The sequence below is a fragment of the Anopheles moucheti genome, chromosome 2 (assembly GCF_943734755.1).
Source record: "Anopheles moucheti chromosome 2, idAnoMoucSN_F20_07, whole genome shotgun sequence".
Classification (NCBI taxonomy): domain Eukaryota; kingdom Metazoa; phylum Arthropoda; class Insecta; order Diptera; family Culicidae; genus Anopheles; species Anopheles moucheti.
The window spans coordinates 56,346,019-56,361,420 of record NC_069140.1 but is presented as its reverse complement, the minus strand read 5'-3'; the positions used below and the strand labels follow the sequence as shown (position 1 = coordinate 56,361,420).

Genomic DNA, 15,402 nt, shown 5'->3' with positions numbered 1-15,402 from the left:
ACAGCGAAAGGGAAGACAAGCGTCGTGGCGTTTTTTTTTTTTTTCTCGCGAAATTGCAAAAAATCATCACCCACTCGTGTGCACCCGAAACTAAACCAATAATAAGCGGAAAGACATGTGCGAAACTTCTTCATTCGCGCATCCATTGTTCGGCAAGTATGCAACCATGGTACAAACATGGCCCACGGTGCACAGAAAGCGAGACTCACAAGCGAAATCGTTTCAAATGAGTGGTTTCCGTGCCAGTCACCATTAACAATGCACCATGCTGTGTTTACAAAACACCATCAACACAATTACACCATAAAAACAAATTTACTCTCAAGCCGCGCGTGCAGTGGTGCAATCCGGCGAAAGGCGAAAAGGTGCCGAGATTCTTCGGCCACGCGCGCCACAATCGCGAGAAGGTTGGCAGGTTGCCTTTCCCGCTTTTCCAACCGTTCGCGGGAAATGCTCTGCATGGGTATTGCACGTTCACATTGCAGTACAGCGAAATATGCTTATCCCATCGTTGGCAGGCATGGTCTTGAGCACTACAAATACGCTACCACCACCAGCAGCACATATCGTACTGCAGCCAGCGAGCAAAATAGGGAAACGATTGCACCGAAACTCCGTGTAATGTTTTAGCACGGATGCGACTCTGGGGCCCCCGAAAACCCGTTGGCTCATTTTTCATTCCTTCAATCGCAAGTGGGACAAAACATGGTCTGTTTGATGATGTTGTTGTGATGCAGTTTTTTGGCTTGTTAGGTTTTTATGTGATTTTGTGCCTTCTTATGCGCTAGCACAATTCGCTGGTGGTATACATATATTGTGAAGAAAGTGCTTTTTTATTTTTTCATAAACGATGGCGTGGCCCTATGGTGGTTGATAAGTAAAGTTACATTTCTTGCAATTCACATAGGCTGCTGAGACATTTCCTTATTTGAACCGTGAAAAGGTATCTTAGGGCTCATTCAATTATTACGTAACGCAAAAAATGTCAATTTTCGACCCCCTCCCCCCCTATTGTAACAAAACGTAACACTGGACGCAACCCCCCTCCATTAATTACGTAACATTTCGTTGACCCTCCCCCCCCCCCTTGTTTGAAAAAAAAATTGAAATTTTCTTAAGTAATCCATGTAATCCCATCGTATTTCGACAAATGCAAAACGAAACGAACAAACTGCCTAATAAATTTACTACACACGCCAGAATAACTTGCTCATAATGCATTGCTCATTGCTAATAATTTGAAGCGGTTTTAGAACCTACTTCTATCTGTACAGCTACGATTCTGCGTACGATACTTCATTAACTTCAGTTTTCAGGCTGTTCGTAGCTTTCATCAATATAATTCATGATTGGCATGTACAAAGTGAACTAAACCTAGGTTGGATAGGTTCTGGATAATAATAGTAATTTCTGGAAGACGCTTCGTAAAAAAATCTTTAACACCACTGAGAAAAGCTTAAGAAGCTCGTTTTAAAGTTTACACTACATGACGAATCGATGTAATCTATTAAGAGAAAGAATTCGCACGTAAATTATTTATCAGTACTATTCCTTTCTTATTTATCCAGCAACCTTTCTTTAGCGTAGTTGTCTTCTGTTAATTCTCATTATTCATTCTTTTTTTTTAACTATCTTATTTGTTGATAAAATACACATTTAAATTATCTAAAACATAACGAAAGTATAAATATGCTCAGAAGGTTTTTTGGCACCGTTTGTGTGGAAGGACAATCGAGCCGCTACAATGATGAGCTCTATGAGTTGTACGGCGAACCTACCGTCGTACAGCGAATTGGACCAGCCTGGGCCACGATGGGCTGCTCACGTCATGAAAATGACACCGGACGACCCTGTCCAAAAAGCTGTTTTAGGTCGTCCTCATGGACAGAGGAGGCTTGGTAGCCCCAAGTTAAGTTAGAGGGATGTCTTTGATGAGTCCAACAGACAGATCGGGATTATGGATTGGCTAACGACGGCGCTTGACCGTAGGTGGTTCAGAGGATTCCTGCAGCAGGCCAAGACCATGAAGTGCCGGAAAACTCAAAACTCAAACCCATTGTTATCATTTAACACCCAATTGAACATCATTAATTTATGTATTGTTTCAATATAACGGCCTGGCCGTATCGACTTATTCTACCACGTAGCCGGATAGTCAGTCCTTGCTACGGGGGATTGGTCCGGATGGGATTTGGTCCTGATGCCACCGGGCCGCTCCTCATCATTAATTTACATTAGTTTACATTAATTTTACATCATTAATTTAGAATATCAATAAAAAATTGCATTTGGTTAAAAAAAAGGTTAAATTTATTTGATAAGCATCGTCAAATTCAGCACCTTTAAAACAACCATTTTAGCTGGTATGCTGAGTTCAAACACGGCCATACAAACACCGATCACGATGTTGCACGTTCTAGTTGGCAAAAGTTATTCATTGTACCGTAAATGAGCTTCCGAGCACTAAATGATATTGAATAATGAACTGATGTATGGTTAATGATTGATGTATGATTGTATGAAGCTCTTCACGACAATGGATAAATTGCATGCATCATTCTGAGCCTGTTTAGAGCTCTTCAAGCTCAATGTAAGTTTTAAGAGTCGACGATGCTTGCTATGTGACAATGGATGCAAACTGGATCCACTACAACACACAGGGTTCCAAAATCACCATCTGAGTAGACATCAGAAGTCATCAATGAGTGGGTATCAAAAGATACCAAGAAACTTGTCCTTTAAATAATCGACAAGTAGATAGATAACAAGGAATTTGTATAAAAATCCCTTAAATAAGTTAATTTTTCATACATAGACTATGAAGCGGGAATCTAAGTATAATCTTATTGTATGTTACGTAACAAAAAGTTAAACCCCCCCTCCCCCCTATGTAACAAATCGTAACGCTGGTACTGACCTCCCCCCCTATCAGCGTTACGTAATAATTGAATGAGCCCTTATTCTGAAGAAGGGATATTATTTTAGCATCAAAATTTACTGTGTGGGCTATTTATCTTACTAACTTATTAACTGTGATTCGAACATCCCAAATCAACTATAAAATTCATTACTCATTATTATTATAATTTCACCTGCTAGCAAAATTAATTTTTAACATCAAAACAAACAAGAGCTCACGCATTTGCTGAAAGCAGTCCTGTCATCATACAACGAGCCTCGTAACATTAGGTTTAATACATAGAAAACGTTAACTAACGCAATGGAATTATTTCCCATACGATAAATCGAACATCTTAATTACCTCCTTAAATATCCATCCATTTTGGTCTATTTTTTATTTCTTGGAATTGAAAGTTGATAAACATTGGGAGCTTTAATTTGGGAGATTTTATTTGTTTATAACAAACCAAGATTTATTTCTATTTTTTTCAAAGCTTATGTCCTAACTTTATTACTAAAAGAAAATCATTAATTGTTTCAAATAAGTTTTGCTCATGTTTTAGTAGCTACATATTTCTTTGTTTTCAATAATTATAACTAATTTATAAATGCAGACATGATAGCACTTCTGTACCTTTTCTTCATATTGTCTAACACAGGTTTGATTAGCTGTTCAAATGGCGGTAACGGCGCCATTTTACGTACAGCTTTATAGTCTTTAAACTTATGTTCTACGTTTTCTATTGTCGTACATTCAAGACAGTTTGCATGTGTACTCATTCCAAATTTATATTTTAGTTTTTGTGTTAATATTTTTTAACCAACCAACGTTAACCAACAGGTAGTACTGGCTTCTTTGTTTAGAATTAAGAGCGTTGCAGTTAATATTTTTCCAAATTCTTTTCCAATTATATTGGAAATATTTGGTTTGCACGTGTGGTAACGAACATGATTTAAGAACTGTTTTGTGTAATAATTTAGCAGATATTCAAGAGTACTTTTGTTGAGATAGGAAATTTCAATTTTTAATGTTTTTAAGCAAGGGTAGAACGATGGAATATCGGAAATATTGGGTGGATTATCATATTTAATATATTCACTGGTGTACGGCATTATTTGTTTTTCTTTAAGGAACCGATTTATAAGTAAATATTTTAATTTTAACTCAGGCACAAGAAGGTTTAAACCTCCTTTTGTTGTTGGCAAGGCAAGTCGATGCATTTTTACGCGAAGTTCTCCCTGATTCCGTATAAATGATCCTAATTGAAATGTTATACGTCATAAAGGTCTATCATCAGGTATAAAAATATGTTTAGATAAACAGCATGATTTTCATGATGTTCGGGAAATGTTGTTTCAATGAACTATTTTCGAACACGTGTTTCCAAAAACTTCGATGCAGGTTGCAAGTAGTAACGGGCAATTCTTTTTCCACAAACAATTCCTTACGTGACCATTAAAGTTCCACTTGCGATGCACCCATTTTCGAACGGATCAGTTTATTACCCTGTCCGACGACAAGTATATGGCGTACGTGCTTTGATATTTCTTCCCTAAAGCAGGAGGTCCAGTACAAACGAGTCAAACCTCCAAAAAATGCTACAAGAACCGCTTACTGCACGTGGTATCTTTCGTACTTATATTTGCCAGCACCACGTTGCAGGAGTAAGCACCGCTAAACCAATCTATCGACCAGGTAACGAACGACATTGCACCCATCCGTAGCGGAATGGAAGCATGGCAAGGAAGCGTGCAGGTGTTCTGGTTTCGAGATTTGTTTTTGAACAGTTGTGGAAGAACCCGGTACAAATTGCATCGAAACATGACCATCAACGTCCTTCCAAAATTCCGCCAGGCAGAATGCTGAAAAACTGCCAACCGGTTCGGTGCACCGGTGCCTCGTACCATGAAAACTTTCCTCGGCCAGAAAATGGTCCGAAAGGTGGTGTATATATATGCCGTATCCTTCCCTGTCACAACTCATCCCATTCCACAGGAAGTGACCGTTCATCTCCGTACCGTCGTTCGCTTGGGTCTGGGGTTTAGCCTTGCGGCTCATTTATACCGAGGACGTCCCGAGCGGCCTAGCGAGAGGCTTAATAAAATGGGAAAAGTTATAGCTAGGATTGACCGCTACTCGGCCGGCCCCTAGCAAGAAGTGTTTTGGGGTGGAATGTTTTTTTTCTATTCCTCTCGCTTACTCCGTTTTGATCGAAATTGCAACGTCAAACCCGTGACCCAACTCGGACAAACCGGTGCTGCAAACAACTTAGCGCGCAAGAACTTTGCCGACAGAGTTATGGCCAACCGACCATCGCTTGACAGATAAATTTGTTCCGTGATTATTGCCCTGGAAGCAGCGGGACACACACTACGAGACGAGGTCCACTGTTCATCGTTGCTAAGCAACGTTCCGTTTGCTTTCATGCACTGGACGGAGCTGAGCTTCCTTAACGTCATGCGATGATGCATCGAGCACATCCGAAATGCATAAAATTCAAAGAACGATGGTTAAAACCGTGCCTGGTTGGAAAAATGTAGGACCATTTCCATCGATTCCGCTCACTCACTCCTTCCTTATGAATCATCATCAAGATGAGCGATGTAAATGAGCCTGCAAACATCGACACCGTTGCACCCGATTGCGTCCAACGATTCCGTGCGGTAGATATTTACTGCGCAAATCAACCCTTCGCATAGCGTCATTTATGCGCATTGGTTTCTAATTAAACCTCGCCATCTTGGGGGCTAGCGAAACTTGCACTACTCTATGGCACGCAGCAGTCTATCACAAGACTTCTCATCACCCACACGAGAGCTAGAAGCCAGAAGCTTGAATGCCAAGCCCGCATGCATCGGCAGCGGCTGCCCCACGCTCGGTCGTCCTCGGTTGCAATTATGAAGTAATAAATGGAGTAGTGCGATAGCAGTTGGACGTGAAATCCATCTAGGCGTAGCGTAAACAACGCAGAGCACCGAGATATGGGTACCGGCACGTTCCGTCCGTTCGCTCATGTAAGATTCCGCTTCCAGCTATCAAAGCGTTCCATTCTCGAACGCATTTCCGGATCGAGGGCCTGCGCCCATTTGGTGTGCTTTCGATGTTTCCGTGTTTACGAGTACGCGACTGACGTCTTCTGCTGCTCAACGTCCTGGACACTAGCGATGCAGCGTCGGATACGGGGTAAACAAACAGACACGCTTTAATGTGTGACCTCGTTTGTTCTGCTGAAGCAATATGTGTGTGCGAGCATGTATCAGGAGCTGGCAATCAGCCGGACGACCAGCAAAACGCCACTAATGGTACGTGAAGACGTATACACACACACCGATCATGCGCCTTTTAATCAATTCGGAATGTAGCGAAAAAGTTGTTTTAAATTTTCACCCATATTTACATGCTGCTTGGGACGTAAGTTTGTTATTTCAACTATTTTGCCCGCTACAGATAAACAAAGCACAGCTGCTTTGTATGGTCTAACGCATTCGAACGATAGCCAAAAATGGAAAGAAAAACAACGGATTAAAAAGCGATATTTATTATTCCTGTGGAACAGAATTCGGAAAATCAAATTTCGTTATCCCGCTTCGCCCATTCAAATCGAGCGTACGTAATTTTATTTTCCACCTTCGACCGACGTGCCACGGCGAAACGTACGCCAGCTGTTCACTTTCCGGTTGCAAATCGACAGAAAAATTCCCACTGGGCGTAGTCACATAGCTGGGGATCACCAATCGGGACCATCGTTTACCGGACGATTTTGGGGCAAACCTCAAACCATCAACTATCAAAACATTACCAAACTACTGCTAGAGCCCGGCACAGTACTGGTGGGTTGGGCACGGCGCAGGTCCGGGACGCCAGCTCCAACTGGATGCAAATATCCACCGAACGCTCTTCTCGGAAGGAGTTTAATCTTCCTAAAAGCCGGAAACCCGAACCATCCGACTGTGCTCACTGCCTTCTGCTTCCACAGCCTTATTTCTGCCATCCATCCCCCACAGAAAGGGTTTTCTCCAACGGAAAGCGAGATACGACGACAAGCGGCACACGCTTTGCCGCTCACTTTGCGCCACACGGATGTAACGTTCGCGCGCAACAGGAAAAACCACAACCGCCCCCGCAAGGGAGTCGATTTCCGTACCGGGTGTTGGTGGCTTCATCACGTCTGTGTGCCTTCGCTGGCAAAACCAGTGCCAAAACGGAACTGTCTTCAGCCACTATCATGGCTCGAGGATATTAGCTCCTGTTTTCCACTCTATTCCGCCCGGAGGTGGGTTGGAGCGCATTCACCTCAGACGCGATAACCACATCGTGTAGCGGCCCTGCGGTGCAGATTCGCTCGGCCGTAAAAATACACATTTTATTATTTCGCCTACAATTTGATAAGCGTATTAGCGGTAGACTGGGGGCGCTGAGTGTGAAATATTGAGTACTCGAGTCAGGCGGATGGTTCAAGTTCAGGAATGGTGGAATAGGGTTTGAAGAAGATCTGATTCCACTTATCCGTACGATGTGTGCCACGAGCATGAGATGAGCACGTCAAGTGTGTAGTGCGATGGTGCGATGGCGCCGGAATAAGTAATCTAAACATTTACTTTAACATCTTAGCTGAGATAGATCCGTTGTACAAATACGCCCATCAACTTCGAGGGATATTAAGAAGATAAGCAAAGAAAATTTTCAAAATGCTTGACGTTGCATTCTTACGCTGTCTGTAGCCACCAAATAGCTTGAAAGAACAGTGCATATCCATAACAAATCATTAAAAAGTCTTTTAAAGCAAAGAGGTTTCATAAATACAAAATACAAATAAAGTACACTTAAATAAACGATCAATAATTCCACAATACAGTAATGTAACACTTAAAACATTTTTGTTAATAATTGTTTTCCTTTTTGTAACAATTATCATTTTTAAAAATGAACGCTATAACAGTAGTTAGACATGCTTAAGATATCATTTTCAAGCCTCAGAACACGGATTTTTTAATTAATTTATAGTATTTGCCGTACTCTAATCATTTTACGTAAAGGCCCGTTACACGATTATTTCTCATTTACAACACACTTTTTTCATCATTCAAACAGGCATAAGTACCCAAGGATGTGATAGAAAATTTCCAGCTTCATCGCTTAAAGCTCCACAAAGCTCCGCTGTGGTAAAAGAATTACTCGCCCAGTTCACGAACATATTTCTGTTCCAATCTGCAAAACATCCCATAAGGATAAAAAACCGTTCAAAAATGCTTTATCAGCTGTCAATATTTCCATTTTGATCCACCTCATACCACCGCCAAACAATCAATGCGCTGAATGTTTCTTCGGGTCTTCTACCAAACCACCCTTTTTAACCGGCTTCATCTCGAGTTCCTTTCATCGTAAACCACCCTTGTGATTTAGTTCCTGTTGCTTTCCGACTGTGGGAAAAAGGTGATGAAATGCAACAAAAAGCATAAACACACACACACGGGCGCGATACACGCGTTTTCAATCGATCCCTCTGATCTTGGTGGTTACACGCCCAGTCTAGATGGTACACGGTTCGATGCGCCTGTGTGTGCTTGCAAGCCCACTGATAGCCCATCTCTAACTCACCAAACCCGGTACAACCCTTCGACAGATCCCGTCCGCCGAGTGCCGCACGTCTATGTTTTCTATCCTTTTTATTCCTTCTACCAAAAACTTAACGATCTCCCTTTTCCGCGTTCGATTCCTTCGCCCGACAGACACAAGCACACAAGCGAAGGACTAACATTCTTCCCCGGAAAGGATTTTCACGCCGTGCTACGCCGAAAGGTCACAACGCACGCCCGCTTTACTCCTTTAGTCTCTTTGCAGTATCTTTTTTCTTTTTGTCTTGTTCGGTCAATCCAATACTTCCGTAGGCACATTATCGTCATCACAGCGATTCGTTTTTGCGATTTCCTGATTCACCAGTCACCTCCTACGAGGCGTGAAATCGGCTCAAGTGCGAACCGGAAACTGGGGGAACAGAAGCGAAAAAAGGGAAAATCACCAAATGTTCACACCGAATGGACTAACTTTACACCCACTTCTCGTTTGGTTCGCAAACGGGAAGGGTGCAAAAGCTTAAACGTGACAGACAACGGTTCTGGGGAAAAAACCCCAATTTTATTCAAGCAGTAGAAACCATTGTTTTGTTTTGTTCCTGCTACAAGATGATGGGAACATTTGTTTGTCAATTTTAAGTATGTTGTAAAAATAATCAACAATTGCACCTTTTTAAAAATTAAAAAAAAATCCGTTAAATCGTATTAAAATAACGATTTTGAAATCAAACAGTTTCTATTTCTACAAAAAAAAACTATTTTATCTTTTCCTACTGTTACTACGATTAGTATTATTTTCTGTTTTTTATTTATTTATTTATTCTTTATGTATTTTTTCTGAATTTTAATTATCAGGCCTGATCGTATTGCAGATAACAGTTTTAAATGAAAAACACCCCTTTGTTTTAATTTCAAATAACTTTAACCAAATGAAAACTAATCTCAAATCCGGGCAGCGTTCGTCAACAAAACAATGGAAAGTTCATTATATAACTGTTGTATAGTAACAAATTCGGCCCAAACACTGCAGTATTCACCGATCCACTTTATGCACGTAGCAGTTTAAAACTGCGAACGGGAAAGAAAGTATTTTTTGTTCTCTCTCTCCATTTGCTACATTCACAAGCGGTCAGTAACCAAAATAGAATATCCAGTCTCGCTTCCCTCGTCGTGTCGGCCTTATTGAGACCCGGAATGAACCAACCGTACTAGCGCATGGCCACACAGACTGAACACCGTTCCATTTAATGCCATTTGATGAATGCACACGTGTGCTAGCGAAAAAAACTTCACCATGGTTGAGCTTTCGGGGAGAGCTTTTTTTTCTCCTCGCACTGAAACTCCACCGAACATACCGCCACAGTCCAAAAGAAACGGTCGGTTCATCGACGGAAAATGCAGCTGATTCCACAGTTTTCCTTCCCCAACAACGGTCGGTGAATGTTTCTTTAGTGTTACGAACGTAAATAAAAAAAAAATAATGCAAGGTAGGAAACGTACGTATTCGACCACGGTGCACATTTTCTCAATTCAGCATTCCTGTCTATGTGGATGCATAAGCACACATAAGGCATGTGAGAATACCATTCTCGCAACGAAACGCCTGAACGGATAACTAAATTTTCCACACTTACACAGCCATCCGTGAAAAACGTTGAATGAACTTCACAAATGCACCACCTAAGTGTCTGTTCTCACGTTAATTCCAAGTGCTTATGAATGGCAAATTCAACACGATACTTTTCTGACACATCAAACAAGTTCGGAGGAATGTAAGCAAGCTGTTGAAGCGCGGATTCCTCCCGAATTCGACACCGCCGGCATGCCACACGATAGCGTTGATTAACATTCCTAGCAACATTTTTGAGCATTAGTGGTAATGGAAATTTAAATTCACATTCGCATTGTACATCAAAATTAATGTATTGGTGCTTTTACTATCACCAACTGTTAAAACACGATGCCAAATATTAATTAAATCGCACTGCTCACGTTGATTTTTGATCACTAGTCAGAGTTCCAACAAAATCCTGTTCCAACTAAACCAGTTCCCAGTTGAACTACGGTATACGGCGGACAACGATCAGTTCCATTTCTGCATCGTGCATTATTGCACCAAAAACCAAACGTTTCAATCCAATGAAATCGCAATGATGTCGTTAGTGGTCACCCGATCGTTCACCGAAACTCTGTGAAGGGCCCAGAATGGATACACCACAACACATACACAAAACCACCGCTGGAGGTGGATGCAAGCTGGCAGATGGACGTATTTTATGACGACTGTTTCAAATTTCCCACATCATTAAACCGAAGCTCGTTGCGGCTGAAGTGAGCTTCCCATTTTTTTTTTCCGTACCTGATTGTCCTGTTGTCATACGTGTCGGGACGTTGCGAATTCGGTGTAGCTTACATTAAAGAGTACTCATTTCGACCCAACCGCAACCCATCGGTACGGCTACTGATGTGCTAGTAGAGTACATGGTTTAAAAAATAAAACGCCACCACCGCTTCCTACCCTAACGATAGCAATAAATTTCTTCATCATACCCAGGTGCTTCCGGGTACCTCATATTGATGAGGGCGTGATATGGAGATATTATGTATTTACATACCACAATTGGCGATGATCTGTAGCAGGATACCGATGCTGATGAACCGTTTCAGCACATTGCAGCTGATGGTCCGTGACGGACGTATGAAGCTGGCATGTAATTTACACCAAGCACCCACCATTTTGGACTGTTGTACGAAGTTCTACCGATCCGTGATACAATCCGTGCAAAGTTTAGAGAACGGTGAGATTAATCTGAAAAGAGACATTATAATTTTCAGTACTTATTGCAAACGTTCATCGCTGTCGAGGGCGGATTTGGAGAAGTTCTGATTATCGATTCCACAAACAGATTTTTCACATTTTCTACAAACTTACTAATAATTACAAAATAAATGGAAATAGCTTGCTATAGCGATTCATCAAAATACTGGTGTAGAGCCAAAGTTCTTTATTCAATTATTTTAAAAATTTAACATTAATTATTTTTGCTGTATACAATAAAAATTGTTTTTGTTAAAGATTAATAAACTACGTGGTACATACTCCAAAATATGCCTACAATTTATAATTTTAATTATAACATACTAAAGCTAGTTGAAGTTTCAAATCAATACAAAATAACATAAAAATATTATATGATGACATCAACTTTGACATAAAAATTTGATACTGCTTTGTAATATTTAAATCAATACTATTAAAAGCACATAAATTTTTATCGCAAATTTAAGTTTTTCCATATGATGTGATATTCCCGAAAGATTTTACTCTGCAGGCCGCTTTTTAGTGTTAATGAACAGATTGCATCCTTGTTACTCTATCGCAAGCGAAATTATTCCCACATCTTCCACAGCCACAGCCCGGAAAGTGTTTGTTCAGTAGACCTACCAACACAGCACGAGAACTACCCAAATGGCAGTGTACGAAAAGCACGAATCGCATAGAAGGAAGCAAACGTAGCTAGATATCAGTGCAGAAAGCGTTGACAAGGCATTGTTTGCTTTCGAGTTATGGTTGGTAAACGTTGAGCGATGATGATATGACTTCAGTATCCCACCCGCCCAAGGTTCGTGACGGTTGAAAAGGGCAATAAATCATCACACACCCTTTTGGCCCGGGCAGACCAGACACAACAAAAGAAAAGTGAATCGGCGGAGACGAGGTGGCTTCGCCGTTGGAGTACGATGCGCAAAAAAGCAAAAAAAAAAACAAACAAACGACACAAAGGAATTTTCCGCACTCTAGTATGCCTATCACACAGGGCCAAGCAGTACAAACCACATCACGAGGTTCTGCGCCGAGCGATGAAGCACTTGGCAAGATGCTCTAACTTGTACCAGCGGATGTTGATATAGTTTTCCCCTTGCTAAGCTTTTTATCGGACGAGTTAAGCGTTCCTCCGGGACAATGGAACGTTTTCATCCGTCTTCCTGACTGCGAATATCCCGGAGCGGTCGCACCGGGATCGCACTATCAACTACCCGAGTTCGAACTGCACCCGGCACACCGGAACAGTCCTGTCAAGGTGACAGATTGGTTAGATTGATGCCTACTTCAATCGTTGCCCGCAGACGCACTGACTGAGCGTCCTCCGATTTCTCGGTACTCGGTTCCCTTGAACCGTAAAATTCAATTTCCACACAGTCATTCATACCACACAAATGATGTTCTTTCCCGTTCTTTTGCCGCAGCATTCTCCGAACATGCACAGTTTGCAATAGCATCGAAACAGCAAAAATATAATCCAAATGAATTACCATTGCATCGAACGGTTTGCACAAAAACTTTCTGCTCGTCTGCAACATCTTCCATACGGGGATAAAAACTCATCCGATAGAAAAGAAGCTACAGTTTTGCAGACTATGAATTCGCTTCCTTAAGCCTGATATCCAACTTCTTATCTTACGGTGCAATCTTTTGCCCAACTAGCGTCCTGCCCAGCGTCGCCACTTGCACCAAAAACATCCAAAGTTTGTAAAAGCAAAACACAAAATAAATGCGCATAAGCATCTACCAACCCCCCCCCCACTTCCGGTACAGTTGTCAACGCGTGGTAACAATGTGCACCGATCAAGGGAAAAGTTGCGGAAGGAAGGAGAATGGCGAACAAATTTGAACAAATAAAAAACCGCTCAGAACAACATCGGAAAGTCGGCTTAAAGTCGGAAGCGCTTGAACGCTTAAAGGAAGTGCCATTTCAGCAATTCCAAAACACGTTCTCACCGACCACCCGCCGCCACATGGCCACATTGCTGCGTTCAGTACAGTTCAGTTCTGTACACCAAACCAACGGGCAGCGAATTTGGCACAGCAGCGTTTGAATGGATTACGGTGCCCAAGCAAAAATAAACAAACTGACAATAAGAAAAACAACAACATCGGCGGCAGCAAACGGAAAACGGAAAAGTCAAAACAACCAGATTCGTCGTAACTTTTCCCAACAGATAAAGGCCATACCGTTCGATCAGCCCTTGGGGAAGGTGAGAAATTGAAGACTTTTAGCAAGAAGCGCTCGGAAGGGAAGCAATCAGAAACAAGGTACAATTTCACCCTTAACCAAAAAAATAATACTGTTTACTTTTGTAGTTTGTTTTTTCCAAAAAGGTATTCTATTACTACAACAGTTTTATTTGTCGACACCCAAACGTAACCCCAGTGACCCGCTCAGGTTTCTGTTTTTCTCCGTCACTACGATAACACGTCAAAACACAAATTTTGGTACAACATAAACAGCCATCGTAAATCTTTCGATGGAACCTCTCAAGAAAAACGTTGTATAAATGTGTTATTTTGAAACAATTCTACGAATAATTCCACTCAATACTTATACACTTTTGCGCGATTTACTGATGTCAAAGGCGAGTCCTTTTATGTTTTTGGTAGGTTTTTGCTTAAAATTTACAAGTCTGCTTATCGATGCTTATATTACTTTTGAAATTGTTTCGCAATCTTATACTAAACATTACCTTGATATGTTCGTGCTTTGTTACAACGTGTTATCATTAAAAGAGTAGAGCAAATCTTCTCGATGATAAAAATTATGAAAATCTTTATTTAATTCTAGTCTGCATAGTCCCATCTCAACACCCATTTCCTCTTCATGGTTAATATCCAACTCACAACGGCAATTCGGCGTAACTAGTACGCTTTAATCGAGCGGAAGCATTTAACACCTCTGACCCGGCACGGTAGAAAACCCCAAAGACCCCAACAACTGGATCAAATGGAGGCTTTCCCAGTTCACTTCCCCACTTCTGTTACACTAATCTAACGCCCAACAAGCAACCCCAGAACAATGGATTCATCCATCCATCTTAGCCATGGCCATTAGAGGCACCGGATGAAATACTGTATGAGCTACTGTATGATGTTTTTCCTTCTACCTTCTTCGAAGAGACTAACGTGAGCTAGAAAAGTCTCATGGCTCATTGCTTGCGATTAAGCTGAACAACTGAACACGCACCTGTAACAACACTCCGTAACAGCGCCACCACAATTCAAATAGAGTTCTTCCCTCGCCAGACAGCATGTACGTTTGATCGCTGAGGCCTAAACCATAAATCTAATTTTTAAAGCTCCGAATAGATTCATTTAAATCCACAAACTATGCTCGATCGTTTGCGATCTGTTCGTATGTTATCACTGATTTGAAAGTTTCATTATAAGCTGTAGTTTCTCAATTCAATTTTAATATCAATTTCAGTCATCTTTATCATCACACTTGGATGAGAATAATAAATCATTTACTCGACCTTTTGTTAATTCTTTTTGTAGTAAAAGCTGCAATTTTACAACAAGCTGCACAATTTAACACAGAAATAACACACCTTAAGAAGCGTCGTCAATGTACCAGTGGTTAAACACTTCCAAAGGTTTGCAGAACTTTAATGAAACGAACCTCAATTATCGGAACAACCCCACACTATATCCACCCTCCCTACAATTTAAACCACAACTCCGACTCATTAGACAAACGCTCGTTAGAGCTTCGAGAGCCTGTCGCTGCCCGGGCGGGATAGTAAATGACACTAAATACCTTTTGATTATTAATTAATTACTACAGTTCGCAGCGCATCCCAGGAGAGAGCAAACCAAACACACACACAGTCTGGCCCGCAGTCTGGCTCGTCTTACCACGTGCGAGAAGTTTGCACCAGCTTTTTGGAAAGATTAATTTAGGCTCATGCCGAACGACACGTGGCCACCATACACCATACGTTTGACCGTCAAAGCTGCGGGGCCTGAGAAAAGATGATTAATTCATTGCACTTAAAGCTCGGTCTCCCTGGTCGCTCATCCTAACCGTGTCACAGCGGTGGCTGGAATACACTAATAGCGAACGTGATATGGTAGCAAACGTGCGTACCGAG

General features: G+C 41.5%; 1 protein-coding gene across 2 annotated transcripts in view; it reads right to left on the bottom strand.

Annotated features, from left to right (window-relative positions):
- LOC128296899 (uncharacterized) overlaps positions 1-11,212 on the bottom strand; it is a 129,241-nt gene extending 118,029 nt beyond the window's left edge. For both annotated transcript variants that reach the window (XM_053032423.1, XM_053032422.1), the window contains exon 1: positions 11,091-11,212. In XM_053032423.1, coding sequence (XP_052888383.1) covers positions 11,091-11,211 — 121 coding nt within the window. In that variant the 5' untranslated portion in view covers position 11,212. The remainder of the gene's footprint in view (positions 1-11,090) is intronic.
- Positions 11,213-15,402: the final 4,190 nt, after the last annotated feature.